Consider the following 19467-nt stretch of genomic DNA (forward strand, 5'->3'; position numbering starts at 1 on the left):
TCTACTGTGTAGCGTGTAATACACAACCTCACAGATGTTGTAACTACAGTTACTTTGATATTTGAATCACTCTTTGCCTAAAATCTCAAATTGAAATTTAACTTCAGCATCCCATGGAGAGCATACTGGCATCCAGACTGAAGAGAAAGTTATCCAGGAAGTAGTAGAAGCTGTGGTGGTGACCCTCCCCGAGGCCTCAGTGCCCAAGGTCTCTGCGGACCTGTGTCCCCATCCTCTTCCTGTCCCAGCCACCCCACCAAAGCCAGCCCACTCTCAACAGCCTGCTCCTCAGACCCCGGCCAGTGAGGGAAAGAGGAAGCCAGAGCCCCCTGCTGAGGTGATCGAGGTGCCCAAGGCCCTGCCTGCAGATCGTGTCGACCAGAGGCGGATGCTGGTGGAAATGTGCATCCGCGCTCTCTTCCTCTGCCTCAGCCGCTTCCCTCAGCACTACAAGAGTCTCTATCGCCTGGCCTTCTTCTACACCAACAGCAAGACTCATCAGGTCAGTCCACCCCTGTTAACTGACGGTTCTAGTCAATTCGCATTGCATCTCAAAGGTCAAGTCATCCATTAAACCCAAGCCATATACCTATAATCAGTATCCCCCGCCATTAATGGTGACTTTTACAGAAGATGAGGAAAATTCTATGTAATTTCCTCAGAAGTCACATAGACCTTTTTACATTGACTCTTTCGGTGACAAGTATATCAGAGCTCTGATGGCCATTACGTATTTCTTTCCTGGATTTCTTGTGGGCTTGTAAGCTCTGCAGTGATGCACGAGTTGCTGAAACAGCTTGTGTTGGCTATGAGGCTCTGTGGGCAGAGGTGTGTGTGGGTGGTAGCACAGTGCTCTCTCAGCCAGTTTGGCACATGGAGGTTTCGTTGAGCTTTACTGTGGTTGCATCCTTCTGTCAGCACTCTGTTTGTTGAGCCTTTTTAAATTCAGCCTTTGTTTCTACTCTACTCAGTAAGGGTGAATGGGGCATGGAAAAGTCCTAGCTCTTTTTATGTTTTATCTTTTTTATATGCTCATTTGACCTCAGAGTACTGTCTGTGCAGCATCATGGGTTTTATGGCTCCCAGTGATAGTGTCTTCTTAAATTTCTTTATTCTATATTATATTCTGTCAGCAGTCACAACTACAAAATTTAATAAGTTCCAGTAAGTAATTTCCATGAGACTCAATTAAATGCAGAATAACTTTTGAGTGAGGCTCACACAGTTGATGAGGTTTCCCTCAGTTTTTGCCTCCAGTGGAGTTTTCAGCAGCCTGCCTGGATGAAAGCGAACGCTCTCTGGCAGTGACTTGATGACACAGTCGCTTGATGTGATCCTGTTGACATTGTTTGCTTCCTCACAACCTGACACATCCAGTGTTAAAAGCCTCTGTGTCCCTTTTGTTCTCAGGAAAACCACTGCACTCACATATGACTGGCCATCTTTATCCCCGCTCCAGAGATGGAGGGAGAGGGGGCCTGTAATTTCATGCTATAGGCTAGTGGGATTGTGAAAGATAACATGAAGTGGCGTTCTCTTGCTATCTTTTGAGACAGGGTACTCGTGTCGACACAGATTTGTGAGTCATCACACTGTGAAAAGAGGTCTGCATTTTGCTGATTGCAAATGAACATAATTTTCTCCACCACTTTTTTTCCAGCAGCAATTAAATACTACATCTACTTGTTTATGATATCTGTCAGTCTATTCTGATGAAGGAGGGATGTCCCCAGGGTTTTCTCAAGCAATTCTGTTGTGTTGTGTATATAAAAATGTACATACCAATATATGTGGGTTTTTTCATTTATTTATTTATTTCCTGACACAGAACCTACAGTGGGCCCGTGATGTGTTGCTAGGAAGCAGTGTCCCATGGCAACAGCTGAAGCACATGCCAGCACAAGGACTTTTCTGCGAAAGAAACAAGACAAACCTGTTCAATGTAAGTCAGAGATTACCATGCCTTCATGTTTTTTCCCTGCTCTGCATATATCATCATGTCACCACACATTGCTTAATACATTTCCTGACACCTGTCATCACTGGATTTATTGGCACTCCATTATAGTAACACCTATAATTGTTAAGATCTCATTAACATTTTACACATGAGGCAGAAATAACAGAAAACGTTTCACTTGACTGGCTTGTGGAATAAACACAGTTGTTGATGTTTCTCAGAGTAAGACCTGTGTGAGTATTGTGCGAAACATTTGGCATGGTTGTGAAAATTCATGCATGCCTGAATGATTGTAGTGAAACATGTAATCTAATAAATCCATGCATCATTTTTAACAATGCTCCAATGACAGCGCAGTGCCTTTAAGGGCACTGGCAAATAAAGAGAAAAACTGTATATTTATAAATATAATTTATTTGCTTTAATCTCAGGTCTGTAGTTCCGAAAGATAACAAAATAAATATACAGTGCAGGTGTGAACGCACCCAAGACGCATTGAGGTTCCATTTGAGATCCAGTCACGCAGACCACATTCGGAGGTGGTCTGGGCCACATGTGGCCACATTCTTGTAGCGGTGGTAATGCAAATACATCCTGGGCCACACTGAAGGACTTCCTACTCAACTGACGTCCTCTGCCATAGTCTTAATTTGTCCCGCCACAGTTTCATAATGAACCAAAAATATTTTACAATTTCAAAGGGACAAATGTATTTCTGGGTCAGGTCAGTTCTAAGGTTACTTGATGGACTATACAGTAGTCATCACAAGGCTGTGATATCCTTAAGACAAGTCTTACCACAAGTATTCTTTTATTTAAGGGAAAAGAAAACATTGTACATTGGCCAGTAGCCTGCATAACACAGTCTGTTTTTTATGTGCTCTGATGTCAGGTAAGTACATGAGTTAGCGTGGTACTTCAGATGCCAAATTATCAGCTGGGCTACGCTAAGTTTGCGGGGTGACTTTGTTCATGTTGAAGTCATTCACTTCTTGGTCTAGCAGTTCTTTTTAAATTGTCTGTCACCTCTGGCTGCCTATCAATGCACAGATAGAGGGTTTCAATGTGATGTCAACCTGATTATTGCAATCATACAAAATACTTGTTTCACATACATCAAACAATATTTTTTTTATTTTAAAACACTGTATGTGTGGTCTTGTGATCATAAAGTTTGGCTTTATTCATACCACATGGGAGCAGCTAAAGCTAAAGAATCTGAAGTGTGTTGGTGGCTAATAATCTCTCTGCGCGTTTGCTGTGAGTGAACGATTGGCTTACTGCACTTCGGTTTACACTTTACACACATTATTCACATAATTCAATTGAATGTACAAAAACCAGGCTTAAATATGGATCTCTAGATGCAGGCGCTGCTATAATGGAGTCACACAGTGTGAGATTGTTGAATTATCTGCCTCTCAGAATTACAAGGCCTCTGTTGGGTTCCAGTGGAGGAGATTACTGTCTGAATCTGTCATCTGTTTTGCATTTCAGTTTATTTACTTCTTTCCATTTGAAGCCGAAATTAAGTCTTTTCAGTGCGTGCAGAAATTGGCTTTTTAATTTGTTCCTTGTGTGATTTGTCAAAGCCTAAATGCTCTCGCTTTTGTTACAGAGCAGCTCATACAAGCAGAATGTCACATCACGTCAGCACCTCATATCAATCAATTGTCAGGTCATTTTTTGTTGGTGCACATTATTTTGGATATGTAGACTGTAGAGTCAAATGCTGACTCCAGAACGCTCCTGGTAACAGACTGTAGAAGTGATGTGGGCCAGGTCTGAGCTGGAGGAGAGCTCTGCAGCGCTCTGGCTCCCACTGGGTTCTCACAGAGCCCCTTCTGGAGGCAAACCTGCCACCCTGACACGCCAACTGTTGGAGCTTTACTGTTCCCTGCAAACCAAACCCTCTTTCTCTACCATAGGACAATGCAAACCTTTGTAGAGAATTGATCAAACATGCCTGTTTTCATAGAGTCTATGAGTTCAGGGGTTTTTTATACATTATTACATTATATTACTACTTTAACACTTCATGTTTTCAGCTCCATGTGAGCAACAGTGGATAACAGCCTTCCTCAAGTTTTTTTCCAACCTAGTTGGACAGAAAGTTGTTCAGCTCACAGTTTTTGCCAGGTAGACGTGGACTTTGAACCACAATCTTTCAAGTCAGCCTTTCTAACCTGTATGCAGGTGAGTCACTGAGATGGCGGCTGCGTTCGATCCTGACTAATTACAATGTCAGGTGTTTGATCAATATATAATGTGTGTGTGTGTGTGTGTGTGTGTGTGTGTGTGTGTGTTTTTTGAGACTTACATGAGAGCTGCCACAAATTGACACAGTACATTGACCACATCAAACATATGGCTCGACGGACGTCACCTTGATGTCTGGGAGACTTGACTGTCAGCTGAGTACGCACCTCACTGAGCCTGATGGTGAATACTGAGTTCCCTAATGTAGGTCATGATGCCCTACTTTTCCTCCTTGCTTTGGCTGGGTTACATTAACTGGGACCTGCGGTTAATAACCTATATACTGCTGTTTGGAAATGATCCACATGAGGACCCGTTGCATAATTTATGGATGTGGTTGTCAGCACAAGTACTTTGTAGGAGGGCCAGCTCCCTTTTACACCAATAATAAACTTATAATAGTCACACAGTGTTATTAAAGTAAATAATGTAGATGAAGTTAGGTTGATATTTGAAGAGACAGACGTGGGACAAATGATTAATATTGTATTATGTTATGGTACAGTCTATGGTGATACAGAGGCAGAAGTGTTTCCCCTTTGGCTGTTTGAAGTTTTAAATGATGGCGTGTATGTTTATAATCCAGTGTGTGAGTTAAAAAGGCTCAGACTCTCACTTCTCTGCTCACTGCTTTGTTCTTGTAATAAAACCCTCTATCGTGCGGTAAATAACACCAGCACATATCTGCTTTTTGAAGAATTATTTTTGGTATTTTGTGGATATATTTTCCCTCTTAAATTACACAGATGATGTGGTATAGTCCTCGAATACAGTCATCATTGTGGGCGAATTATTTGCAGTGGAATTATTAACACAATTATTCCCTTGCAGAGTATCAAAGCAGAATCTAACGTTATTGGTCATAATGCCAGGGCCTCTAGCTGCTCAGGACTACTGTTGAGTGATCGTGAGGAGTCCCCGTGTGTTCACTCAGGCACGGCATTACCTCCTCCCTCCACACCGCACACATCGCACACACATACTCTTGCTTACATATTCTTCCACCCACTCACGCATTCTTCATTCTCCACGAAGCTCCAGAGAAAATGGATGTCCTTCTTGCTACATTTCAGACAAACGTAAATCCGTCCTGGTCTTGTAACTTTCCAGAGAACACGTTTTGAACTGATACTGTCTATTCAGAACAAGCTTTCATGTTTGATTCAACTGCCTGAATGCAACTTTGTTTATAGGTAGGGCTCAGCGTCTTGTTATATTAGGCCAGCAAAGTCTTCGGGGGAGCTGTTACACTTATATTACTTGCCTTGTTTTGATGTATGACTCAAACATTTGTGTGTTCAGCTGTGCAATTTGCTGTAGGTGGAGCTCCACTCAACCTTGTTTTTTATTTTTTTTTTTCTTTGGGGAGGAGTATTGGCCCAATGAATACATTTTATAGAAGTTGATATTTTGATTTGCATGTTTGAGGGTTAACCCTGGCTTGCCAGTATGTTTTCCATTGCCTTCTTCTGCTCTTGTGTTCGGCTGAGCTTGACATTTTTCAGCAGTTTTTTTTCCTCACTCACACAACAGGAAGCAGGAAAAACAAGGTGTGTTTGCTTAGTATGTTTATGGTGACCAGCAAGAGGGACACGACCAGAGTTGAAAGAGAGGAAAGGGAAAAAGGTGAGGGCTGTTGTCACTATACTGCTGGCTGAGAAAATACTGTGTGTCTTATCTGTTGAGGCAGCTCTGTTCTTCAGCCTGTGTTTTCTTTGGTTAATGGGGGCTTTATCGATGCAAACCTGTGTTTTTTCCCTCAACTTTTTGTTGGTTCTTTCCCACCATTGGTGTGCCATCCTCTTCATACATCCCACTGCATTGATATTATTGCACTGAGTTCATTTTTCAGCCAGTTTATGTTCTCTAGCTCTTTTCCTGTTGCTCAGTCTTCAGGGTGATCACGCTCTACCCCTCCCCCTGGCTTTTATTCGCTCTGCTCATCTCCTCTCTCTGTTGCACTCGCTCTGTTTCCTCATTACTCTCTCTCTCTCACTCCTCTGTTTGTGTGTGTATTGTGTGGGTGTGCACTAATGGGCGGGAGTTTCTGCGCTTGCCTCCGATTGGCTGGCAGAAGCCAACGACGATTGGCTGTATGCTGTGTATAGTGCGAGAGAGAGCAAGGGAGGCGGGGGGGAAAGAACTCCAGCAAGCTGGGGTCAGGGGAGAGCGGAGATGGAGTGCGTGGGTGTTTTTGTTTTGAGATGGCAGTGTTTGAGAGCAGGAGAGGAACGAGTCAGCTTGTCTGTCAGTGGCATACTGAGCCTATAGGCCCTGACTCCAGAGCTACTTCTCCTCTTGCCAAGGCAGCTGCCATTCTCCTCCTCTTCTTCTTCTATTCCTGTCCTCCCGTGTGCAGCTGTGCTTCCCTCTTCTCCTCTCCTACTGCTCTCACTGCCCTAGCACCCAAATGCAGCCCACCCCTTGCTCTCAGAGCGTGAACCTCTCTCAGGGTGGAGGCGCTGCTGGTGCTGCTACTGCCAGCAGGAAACTGTCCGAAAGAGTACTAACACAGGTGCCGGGGAGTAGCTTTCTTTGGTGATGGTGAGTCGCTTCTTCTCTTTCCTTCTGATTTTTACAAAATCGAGCATAAGTTCTGTTAATTTTTGTTGTGTGTGCAGAGTTAGTGTTATACTTAGAGTGGTACTCATGTACAGTGGTACAATACTGCAAAATAAATTAGTCCTTCTGAGGCTCTTAATTCTACTTCTGATGTCTGCATGTGAGGTTACACTACTGTAGAGAAGAATGTTGTTGCACTCACTTGCCAGGGGCTGGTAGCATTAGCAGGTAACCAGCCATCTTGATGGTTACTCTAAAGTTGTAGCTAGCTGGTAAAATAGTGAAATTGTAGTTGCCAGAAAGATTCTGTAGTGACTGCTGGTTGCTTCAAGACATATTAATAGAGTGTGCAACTTTCCTGCAATTCATATTGTGGGCCTCTGCCTGTCACTGATGGCATGTTAAGACATGAGAAGATGAAGTAGCTGAGACAACAGGTCGAGGATTTCCCTGCAACAGCCAGCATGTTGATTTGGCACACAAGGAAGTAGAGGGACAGTCAGCACATAGTCCCTGCTCTCTATTGTCTTTTTGCTTTATCCCTTCGTAAAACTTAAATAAGTGACTGATTACAATTACTTCATAATGAGGTTTGTCCACCGACTAATTTCTGTCCTTTTTTCTCTACAAACAAACAAAGAAATTCTTGTGAACCTGTAAATAGTTTGAGGAAAGATCAGCTTCCTTTTGTACCAAGGGATTCCGTTGTCATGTATTTATCCCTTTTTCATCCCTTGTTAGTTTTGCATCTTAATCTCTGTCTGGTTCTTGCGTGATGTATTGGCCACATCCGTGCCAAAGCTGTTGCTCCAGATATCAAGCAGTGATCATATTTTTTTTTGCTCATAAAAAGGGGGAAAAATGCTTAAAATCATTGCAGTTAAAGTCTTACAAATCTGCTTTAGCTGTTGTGCTACAGCATAATCTGTATAAAGCCATGGCTCTGCTTTCCCTAAACAGATTTGCTGTGGTTGGATGGTTGTCTGATGAAGAACAACTCTCCTCCATTAGAGATGTCTTTCTAAGTGAGCTGAGCCCACCCCCTTATCATACTTGTCCCACTCCTGTTACAGGCTTTTAGTAATCTGTGCATTGAAAGGTTAAAACCTTCCCAAGCTCTGCCTGATTGCATCATCATATAATAATAAATCTTCTCATTTTCACACAGGCGTTGGAGCCATACACTCTGTCTTCAGAACCACTGGGTGTGAATTAGGATCATTCCACATTCTTAAATTGGATCCTGTAACATAATTTAAATGATTAATGAACACATGTATTCACAAATTAATCTTAAAAAATGCCTTTAACCAAGACTTAGTCACCCCCTTGAACTAAGAATGAAAACTGCATCCCTGATTTAAGAGTTTTCAGGGCAGTTTTGGGTTTACAGAGAAGAGGCAGGGGTTTTTTAGGGTCAGGCAATTTCTCAGTGAGCAGGCTGTAAGTCTGTCCTCAGGAATTTGTTTTGATTTGATTTATTTTTCCTTTCTCTCCTGCTTTGTTCCTCTCCAGTGGCTTTGAAAATGTCATGTGATAATGTGGAGCTGTCCATTAGGAGGAGCATCAGCCTCCCCAGTGCCTTCAGTGGCTGATAGAGCCATCTCATTTGTTTTGTTCCATCCTGATATGGTCATCTTTGTTTTGTCTCACACACATTTTCTGAGGCCGCAGCCGTACTCTGTGCCATGTGCTTTACGGCTGCACACAGCCTAGGCCACCATCTGCACTCGCATCAGTAGCTTCAGAGTGCAGAACCTCGCCTCGCCTCACCTGCTGAGAGGACATGTGCTAGCTGAAAAGGTGGACTTGTCCATCAAAAAAACACCTCATCACGCTTTCTGCAAAGGAGGACTGCTTGTTGGCAGCCGGTCTGCGGGTCTGTTGCATTGCTTGGACAGAGCTGAACACTAATGAGGCTGCCTATCATGTGTGCCCAGAGAGAACCCCCCCCCCCCATCCCTCCCTCCCCACCTCCTACATGGCCAGCCAGTTCGCAAGATCTCTCCTGCTGCCTCTCCATCCCCTCATTAGTGCTCTCTGCTTTGAATGCTATGTTTTTAACTCACATTAATTCCTCTTGATTTCTCCTCTACTTTTTTTCCTTTCTGTTTTTCCTTGTGTCCCTGTTCATTGTTTCTGTGTGTCATACCCTCCATACACCTTTTGAAAACTTGGTGTAGCAGCAGAGTGCAGCCATAAAAATATAAACTTTCAGAAATTCACAAATTAGCCTGTTGGCTCATTGACATCCACTCAAATCTGAAACCAGTTACCTTTAGACAGTTCCTCCGAGACACCATTTGGCCTCCTTGCCAAATTTTGAATGTTTTGTAGCTGAACCAGGTTTTGAAATCAAGTTCCTGTCAAACGAAAAGTTGAGGCCACACAGAAAAGAGTGTCTGTGCCATGTCCCTCTAGCAGTTTATTGAAAACATATTTTTCCTTTTGTTTGTTGCACAGTCTAACTGAACTCCTGATTCTGCTTCTTGGTTTTCCCTTTCTCATCTTTTCCAGGGCATCTGGCGTATTCCAGTAGATGAGATTGATCGCCCAGGAAGTTTTGCATCTCATATGAACAGATCCATTGTCCTCTTGCTGGAGGTGCTGTCTCAGCTTAAGGATCACGATACTCTGCTGAAAGTTTCTTTCATGCTGCAGAGAACCCCTGACCAGGGAAAGTAAGGACCAACGTCGTATGATACTGCAGTTTCTGTTATGTGATACGTATTTGTTTCATGACTTCTCACCTTGCTTCTTTCTCTTCCATGAAGGAAGTATTTACGGGATGTTGATCGCCAGGTTTTGGCCAAGAGAGCATTTTTCCTAACTGTAAAAGTCCTGGAGGACAATCTGAACAGTCTCACTGGGGTAAGGAAGCACAACTCACTGTACACACACACACACACACACACACACACACTAAGAGCTGAGAGCCACTCAGTGCTTCAGATGTCTGGCATGCAACCACTTCATGTTTTGACAGGTTCTGTTCTCTTTCAGGTGTCTGAGCAGCTTCTCAAAGCGCCTGCATCCTCCATGGGGGAGATGACCACAACGGACACATCCAACAGGCCCAGTTCAGAGGACAGCAAGCATGCACTGCCAAAGAAGCCTGGGCTCACAGAGGGAGCCTGTGCCACCGACACAGGACCCAGGGAAGCCTCACAGGCACAACTCATCACACCACCACCATCCACAGATAAAGGGAGTAAGGTTCAGGAGAGCTACCCTGTAAAGTTGGAGACTGCTGGGAGTGAGGAGCACAAAGCAGGACCAGAGGAACCCATGGAGCTGGACACTGGCCACTGGAGGAAGCCCACTACCACCATTGATTCTCAGGGCAACCAAACAGAGGCTGAGACCTCCCTGAGTGCTGTGGAGCCTCAGCAGAAAGTGACTGACAGCAGCCGGACAGCAGAGCTATCTCTGGAGGAGCTAAGTATCAGTTCCAGGCAGCAGCAGCCCCAAGCCTCAGCACCCAAAGTCACTCTGGCTGCCAGTGGGGCTGAACAGGGTTTACTACGAAGGCCAAACAGGAAAAGGAAGCTTCTAGAGGACGTTGAGTCTGGAAAAACCCTACTGCTTGATGCCTACAGGGTGTGGCAGCAAGGCCAGAAAGTCATGACCTACGACCTGGCACGCATTGAGAAGATCATGTCAGAGACTTATATGCTCATAAAACAGGTATACTTCTTCATGATGTACCACACCAGTAATGTATGTACACATACAGTGTTGCCAGTGTATGTGCTGCTATAATTTTTTGTTATTTTGCGAAGTCATGCGTTCTTGATATAAGCCCTCCTAAAATAATTTGGGCTCGAGAAACCCCTCTTCTAACTGAATTAGTAACATAACACCCACGGTAGAATAGGGACTTTCCCTCTTTTCAAACACTGCGACACATCCAGCACATAAAGTGTGGTTTTGCTTTGACTCTCAGTAACCCACATTCAACCTCTGTGTCTTTGGTCTCTCTGCTGTTACTTATGAAACAAGTTGCTGACTCTAAACGTAGCACCACTGGGTATTTTTTTTTTATGTTGTCACATGTAGGTGGGGAGCTGCAGTAGATCAGTCGTTGATTTAATGTTTTAAATTAAACTTGTTAACTTTATACATCTAATCACTGCATTGACACAATTTAGAAATTGGCAGTCATTGGCACGGAGATTGAATTCAAAAGCAAGTGCTAAATCATTTTATAGTGTCTATGTCAGCCAGTTTTTGCTCTCATACAAATGAATGGTGAAAGCCTTGTTAATGTAATGGCACTAGAGCTGATGCCAAAGAGTAAAAATATATGTGGCATCACGCCATTGCAGAGACAAAGGTCTGCCTGTATTATAAGATTATTGCAAAATTTGAAGCCTTATGTCCATTAAGCATATGTGTGTTTAAAATTTATAGTATGAATTTTATATTATACATTTTATAGTAATTTACGACTGCCCATAGTCTAAAGTAGAAGCAGGGAAAGGGCTGCTGAAAATCATTATGTTAACCTTCTCCTGCGAAGGAAGTGTCAAAGAAGTCTCTTCAGAGCAAATGTTCCTCAGTTGTTGAAAGTAAGTCCAACTTCAGTGCTTTCTGTCCTGCTGATGATGTAGTTGCACAGCTGCCCACATCAGCTTATATAGCCATATTGAGCTGAAGATCAATGCTGGCCCTACAGAAGTTGCGATGTCACTGGCTGTGTAATGCCAAAGCGCTGTAGCTGGAGTGGGAGGGCAGTAGGCGAGGGACAGTAGAGGAGGAGAAAGAAGAAATCTGAGGAGATTCAGCAGCAGTTGTTTTTTTAGGTGCTTGGCTTACAGCTAAGATTTTTTTTCTGTGCTCTTTAAGAGAAAGCAAAGACAATATTTTCTCAGACACACCCTGAGATAGAGTAACCAGAATAAGCCACGACATGTTTCCTATAACAAAATGAGTTATGCAATTAATATGTCTGGACATTTTCCAGAAGCATCTTCTGTGTGTGTGCACCTACTTGCACAAACAGCAGATGCTTTGTGGTTTTATGGTCTGTTGCATTGCACAGCTGCACATAGTCGTTCTTTAAATCTGTATCTTGCATCATTTTCATTCTTGTTTATGTTTTGTCAGTGCCTCTGCGTATTTCAGTCTGATGATTTCCTTTCTTTCAGCTCACTGTTAAGGTGGTAAAAATTCGAAGAGCTGCTAAATCATGTGTTCTAGACAGACGCAACATTTCCTGCCATCAAAGTATTTTCAACTTGACAAGTGAAGCATAAATGCTGCTCAATTTTATCCATAAAGAAGCCAGCTACGTATCATCATGCCAGCAGCCCTTCTGTATTTTTATGGCCCAGAGCATTGCCTCACAATGTGTTCAAATGATAGCTTGTGGGTGTTAATGACAGCGTAGCAGTTCCACCATGTTGGTCCTCCAACCACTCCCCTCCCGAAGGCTTCTCTCCTCCAGTCTGATGCAGTCACTTTTTTAAGTCTAATATACACAATACTATCGAATGCAGTATGTCCTGTCACATAATGTGAATGATTCTATTCTAGAGAAATGTGATAGACATGTCTTGTTTTATTGTAATCATCATGTGACATTTAGAAATCACAGCGGGCAAGTGTGTGTGGTATGAAAGGGAAAGTTTGCTGTGAGCTAGAATGAATTGAAGCAGAGGGCTGTCCTCTGTGATGCGCTGAAGCTTGACTCAGTCCATTTAACAATCGGCATAATTTTAAATCTGGAATGAGGCTGCTGTAAAATCCCTCCCTTCGGGGCTCCCTGAACCACTGCATACAACACACTGCTGGAGGGAACATAACAGCTGTGTGAACAAGATTACTGCTAAGTGTACGATGTTGGGCTGTAGCTCAGCTTGCCAACTCTCTCACACCCACTCACTGAACTGGGCCTTAATGTGAGTCTTTCTTCACTGGTGCTATGATCAGAGGGAGAAGCTCAGAGGAAAATCCCACTGGCGCTCAGACAGAATCTGAAGAATTTGTCGTCGGTTTGGCATTAATGTGGAGATGTAACATGGTATAGACACGGGAGAGTTCGCTTCAGAAATGTATGATGAATTTGCAGCTGAACACATGCTGCTCCAGTGTTGATTGAGGACGTTTTACTGAAATGAAAGAGACAAAAGTGTGAAAAGATTTGACACCGTGGAATATAACCACGAGCGTGTGAAGATATGTTGCTCTGACCTAATGTCCCTGTTCTGCATGTTCTCTCTTCAGGTTGATGAGGATGTAGCTTTGGACCAAGCTGTGAAGTTCTGTCAGATACAGTTGGCCACTTCTGCCCAAAGACAGGTAAAACAATGTAACTCAGCTCACCTGCCATCTTTCTGCTACCTCCACAACTTCTCTCCCTCCTGTGCATTTATGTAGTTTATAGAGAGAGTTGAATGTACATTCTGTGTATACCTTTTTTATCCAAGTTGATGCCACATATGTCTTTTCCCTCATGTAATGGAATCGGATTTCCATTGTAAAGCTTAAAAGATTCAAGCCTTTATGATACAGCAGCAGCATTAGACTTGAAAATAATGGCAAAAGAAAAGATGCCCTCATGAAATATAAATAATAATAAAAACAAGGTTTTTGAATGCAGCAGGTAAAAGTTTGGCCAAACAGATCATTTCTGATTTGCGCTGAACTGACACACTCAGGGTTAATTAAAGTCTATCCCCCTGCATGATAAACCTACGCTTTACCAATCAAGATAAAAATGATCTATCTGACGTGACCGGTTAGTGCCTAGCGTTGTGTGTGTTGTGTTTTGATGAAGAGACCAGGATATAATTGGAGGTGATCTCCGTTTAGTCTCTCTCCCATAGAGTACACCAGCACATTAAAACACAGAAAACATACCTGACAAAAGAGGCAAATAGCAAAATCCTCTAATCAACTGCGATCATGTAACTGGACCACTACACTCATTCAATGACACTAAGATAGAAATTGAGCTCTTAACAGGCTAAAACATGGAAATTTCTCTGATCATGATGTTGTAAAGGGGATAGGTAGAGGAAAGAGACCCCCTTTATAGCAGAGACCCTGCGGAAGTGAACGTAGGGATACAGAAACAGTCTCAAGTGTTTCACATATTGACTCTTGAGGTCTAGCATGTCTTTTTGTTATTTTAATACTACATATTACTGCTGTATAATTTACACTGTTACACATATTACTGCTGTAGAACTGACTCTGTTGCACTGAGTTGTCCTCATGTTATCCCACCCATCTGCCAATCCAAGTAGGTTAAATGCTAATTTTACTTGTCTGCGATGTAGCTCATAATAGCCAGTTTAAGGATAGATGTTCTGTTGTCGTGTCATACGTGGGAAAGTAACATGCAGCATCTGTAGTAAAACGTGCCAAACCAATGAGTAACTTGGTAATTCCCAGACTTACTCAAGTCTATCCTACTCCAGCCTGCCAGTACTAAATATAGCCCAAAGCGTGATGTGAATGCACCCTGTTGTCTCTTCAGCCTCACATGCTAGTTGCCAAACTTGTCATCAGTTTCAGCTGAGCATCGGTATGCATGTGGCTTTTTTGCACTGACAATGTGCATATGATTTACAAGGCAAAATGACGAATGGAAATATCTAAAAACATGAAATAACTGTCTAACTGCAGTAAATATAATAGGTTCAGCTAGCGCTTTTTCTTCATATTTGTTATCGAATCATTAATTGCGCTGCCAAATCCTGTGTCGGTGACTCCCCCTCCTACCCACACAGTCATCAAGGGTCTCTATGCCCACATCCTGTTGTCACGGTGTTGTTCCCCGAAACCTCAGGCTCATGAGAAGTAGTTGTGGGCAAAATAAATCTGTTTTCCTTCTTCGCTTATCATATCATCTTATTTTCCGCATGATGCTTTTGTTGTCTTTGCTTGTTTCATCTTTTCAACCCTTTGTCTAATTGTCACGCATAAACACGCGACATGGAGATAATGGTGCAGATGAGGCACAGAGCTACAAGCCACATTTCTCAAATATGTAAAAACCTGGTTGGAATGAAAATCTTATTTTACTGAAACTTTATATGTTTAGATCTCGATGATATCTTGATGCACATTTTGAAATTGCTTTGTCTTATTTTATTTCAAATTAAAATGCATTTGACTCCCATGTAATTATGCTTTACATCAAAATGTGATTTGAGATAAATACAATTTAGAGTTCAATACTTTCTGCAGAGTCTCTCAAAAATATTGAAGATGCTTAAATAGAAATAAGTGTCAATTAATGAAATCACAGATGAAATTACTACTACTGTCAAGTAAACATGATTGCTGTTATTTCAGGTGTACATAGCATGATTGTTGTCTTGTCAGGTATTATGATATTTAGCCTCTTGTATGACAGGGTGTTACTGCATAAGAGCTCGCTCTGCAGTCTAAGTCAACTGCTGTTTAAGTGTAATTACTTTGCCGCCATAAGCTGATGTCACGGTTCGCATTTGGTTACACATGAATGTAGTGGGAAATGTGAATAGGCACGTTGGAGTTCTCAGGCGGTGGACATAAAAAATTCTTACAGATTCACACATTCCTTCAAGCGCCCATAAGGGCAGAGGGAGATGAGTTTGTCAAGTGCTGAGGCGGGAAATCGACTTTGTTGCTGCTCTGTGCTTTGTTTGATGCCACATCGGGAGAGAGCAATGTTTAGGGTAAATGACCTGTGCTCTTTGTTACTGTCAAGCAGCGACTGTCGGATATATTTTTACTGGAGGTACTTCATTAAAACAGTGCAGTCTCACCCTCTGTATATGAGCAAAGTTTGAAGAATATTATTGAGTTTTATTCATCAAAGACTGAACGTTTGCTTCACAAAACAGCAGCAGTGTCAGTTCCCTTTGGGCAGGCAATTTAATTAAAATGTTCGGTTGGCCGGTCTTTCAATTGTGTTGGAAAGATGGCCCAACCTGTACACAACATCTACAGCTGCTCTAATCTGATTTAAAGCCCAATCTGGATAATTGCAAAGAACCATCTTTCAATTCACATTGTGGAACCTCAGTTTGGCTGCCAGCAGCCCACTCACACCTCTCATTGAACAACTTGAGGAACCTACACACCAGCTTCATGCTACGTGCTGCAATATTCCCAGGTACAGTGTTATTGTAATGCACATGATCCAGCTGACTTGTTGGTGTCTTTTGTCTGCGATGTTTAATTCATGAGATATGAATCATCAGAGCTGCTCTGGAGCTGGTGCATGCTTGAAGCTGCTGTGCTGCTCCGTGTTGGACTGAATGATTTGTTGCCGTCTGAGGTTTTGGAAGGCTACTCTTGTTTGTTTGATTTGCCTGTGCTCTGCTGTGTGAATCCCGTGGGGAGCTTCATCATAAACAGCTATGATTCAGAACACAATTTGACTTCAATTCCCATCAGAGAGCCTGAGAAAAATGGTACGAGAGCTCTGTTACTGCCAGATGATCTTGTGCTAACATACTGCATCTTTCAGAGGTTGTTTTGTCGTGACACAAGCGTAATGTGGCCCTGAACACTGCCTCAAGGCTTTTTTTGACCAATCAAATTTATCTGGGACTCAGAAGTCTGTATGGCATTTGAAGTCATAATTACTTTTTAAAAATTGGTATAATCATGGCAGTGCAATTATGTTCCACTGAATATAAAATTTATTATTTCTTCAGCTCATTAGATTTTGCCACAGTTGATACATAAGACCGAAGAACTGGATTTTAAGGCTTAGAAAGACTCGTTTCATCCAACTTTTCATCCATTTTAAACTGAAAACTAGAGAAGGTGTATTCACTTCTTTTAACTGTGCTCCTCTGTGTTGCCATGACAGCGGCCGTGGGAGCAGGGCGGCTGTTGTCACAGGTTGTTTGTGCAGCTTTTGTGTTTATAAGTGGTCCTCAAAAGGACACCCTGGAAAGTGGCTCAGAGGGATGTAATGTGGTGTGGAGCTGTGCTCCTCGCCAGCACCCAACACACAGTCCTGTACACAAGTAAGCCTCTGAAAACCCCAGGGGAACGACATCGCAACTGTCTAAAGGATATCAGTACTTTGTGCAAGAGCCAAGGCTAATAATGCTGATGCGTGTTGTTTGAAAAGTGCCGTGGTATCGACTGTGGCTCACTCCGTTTTTCTGGCACTGAGTCTCGAACCAGATTCTTTCTCCGGGGAAGAGGATGTGCACTTGTCTAATCTACCTGAGCAGAGGATGGTTCGTGCTGCAGATGGATGCCCAAGGTCAGTCACACCGCCTCACAGGCACTGCTCTTCTTCTGTCTCCAACAGTCTGCAAGCGATGCCCCAACCACACCTAAGTACACCAAGGATCACCGAGACATCTTCTTCCCGGCTTCCCTGCAGACGCCCGTCTTGCTCAGCCACTCCACCTGCCACCCGTTGTCCACCCAGGACGGCCAAGCCAAAGTGGTGTATGAGCCCCTGAGCAAGCTGTCCAGACCTCAAGCCTCGAGCTTCCACGATCAGCCACAGCACAGGAGAGCAGCCAGCCACCCTGCTGCAGCCATGGCTTTCCTACCACACACAGGTACAGTGGCCTTCATTCCTACCATCTTTCACCACTACATGGTTGTTCAGTGTTTTTGCCACAGTTAAATCTACCATAACAAAAGTTATTGCACTCTCACTAATGCTGGAGTGATTTTTAAAAAAAATGAAATGTTCTTTTTGTTGAAATTGTACTGCTGCTGAGGTGGAGCTTTTGCAGTTGTCAGTTCAGTTTGACAAGCTCCCCACAGTCCAAGAGACCAGCAGGGGGCGCCTGTGGACTTCCACAGATCTGTTACGTAACAGCAAACTCTGGCCTGGTTAGATTTTGCCTTTTGGGTTTTGTCAGTCCCCCAACAAGAGTTTTAAAAATCAGTGTCCACCAGATTGAGACTCTTTTTCTTACTACACAAGCTTCTGGATGGGTTTGGCATAATAATTGCTGATCCTCATAATGAATATTCTGGTGGATAAATATGCTGTTTGTCATGTTAAATATGTAAAGATATAATTCCTGCACCCAGACTTCAGCCAGAGTTCCTCTGATGTTCTCTACTCAACCAGTGAGCCTGAATCTCCACCATACAGTATCTGGTGGTGCTTTCTTCTTAATATTTGAACCCCTTCTTTCTCGTTATTGGTTTTAGTTGATATTTGTCATGTTTAATAATCATTTGGTTTCCTGTATGAGGTCAGCTGAGTCATTAGAGGGAGTAAAGAGAGTAAACAGCATTTGGAGACACTGAAGTCAATCCTGTTGTTGTTGTTGTTGAGGCAGCTTTCATTTCTTTTCTGTCAGATAAGTGCTCAGTAAGAGGAGCTATTGAATTTGGCTCTCATCCAGATGTCTCTTCTGTTTTTGTCCATTTTCAGCTAATGGACATGGTCTTTTTACTGCAATCTCTCAAACCGTAGCTAGATTTGACTTCTTTGATTTCTCCACATGCCTTGTAGGTGACAAACTTGACACAGTTGTTCTTTTGAGAGTGAGTGTGACACAAATGAACGCCATTAGGACTTTACTCAAACTCTTTTAATCAAGCAGAACCATCTAAACAGGTGACATTTACGAAGGAAAAGCAAATCACATGGCTGCTGGACCACTGTACTTTATGGATAAGATGGAAACATTTAACAAATATATTCACATACATTAAATGTTTACATATTCATGTTTATCATCCACCCTTACAAAAATTCTGAAGTCAATACAAAATCATATTTGTCGCTGTCCGTGACAGGTAACATGATTATGTTTTGATTTTTGATTAGATTTGGAACAATGATTTTCTTCACATTTAGATAATCTCTTCAAATCAGTGACTGTAAGGCTGCTCTCTACAAACAGATTCCAAAATACAAATGATATCAATGTCACATTATTCTCTATTAACAGACTCTTTAGTTTCACATTTTGTTTCTTGGCTCGGTTTCTTCTTGAACAGAATTTATATCAAGATATTTATAGGTGAAAAATCTGCCACTAAAACTAAAGTGCAAACCTTTAATGAATTATCTGTCAGAGCTCAGCAACATGGCAGAGACACTGAATCCTGTTTTTTAGTCCTTAATTGGAAAGCCACAGCAGAACAGAGCACAATTTTATCACCTTTTACATCTACTCTGTGGTAAATTCACTGAACCTGTCAGCTTAATGTCATCAGAAAGAGAAAAAACCATGATGTAGTGAAATTCAAAGCATTTATTTTCAATCCGTAGACACTGATTACATCAATAAATTGAGTTTAAGAAAAATGTCTGTAACCTCCGGCTGGATGGTTTCTGTGGATGTGTGCAGATACATGCAAAAGCAAGTTTGCACGCACACAAACACACACACACACACACACACACACACACACACACTCTCACACACACACACAGGACACAGGTTAGCATCAAGCCACACTGCACCAATGTGTGTTATGTAATGGTTTCCTAGGCAACATTAATGGAGAAGCCTGGAAGAGTATTAGATCATTTTTGTTTTCATTGTGTCACTCTGAGCTGCAGGGGGAGTTTTACACTCATTTCACATGCAGCCATTTCATATAGTGACTTGTAAACTTTAAGGACCCATTTGATGGAGACTTGAAAGTTAAAGTGAAAATGCCAAAAATGTGAAGATGTATTTTCTCACATAAAATACTGTAATCTTTATGTCCTGAAAACAGTCTATCCTTTTGTTAGTGTAGCA

General features: G+C 42.5%; 1 protein-coding gene across 4 annotated transcripts in view; it reads left to right on the plus strand.

Annotated features, from left to right (window-relative positions):
- The window catches only part of cabin1 (calcineurin binding protein 1), a 37656-nt gene that overhangs the window by 15017 nt on the left and 3172 nt on the right, over nt 1-19467 (plus strand). For all 4 annotated transcript variants that reach the window (XM_056376243.1, XM_056376244.1, XM_056376245.1 and 1 more), the window contains 7 exons: nt 108-502; nt 1829-1942; nt 9299-9462; nt 9556-9652; nt 9785-10468; nt 13010-13084; nt 17052-17310. In XM_056376243.1, the coding sequence (XP_056232218.1) occupies nt 108-502; nt 1829-1942; nt 9299-9462; nt 9556-9652; nt 9785-10468; nt 13010-13084; nt 17052-17310 (1788 nt within the window). The remainder of the gene's footprint in view (nt 1-107; nt 503-1828; nt 1943-9298; nt 9463-9555; nt 9653-9784; nt 10469-13009; nt 13085-17051; nt 17311-19467) is intronic.

The sequence above is a fragment of the Seriola aureovittata genome, chromosome 5, assembly GCF_021018895.1.
Source record: "Seriola aureovittata isolate HTS-2021-v1 ecotype China chromosome 5, ASM2101889v1, whole genome shotgun sequence".
Classification (NCBI taxonomy): domain Eukaryota; kingdom Metazoa; phylum Chordata; class Actinopteri; order Carangiformes; family Carangidae; genus Seriola; species Seriola aureovittata.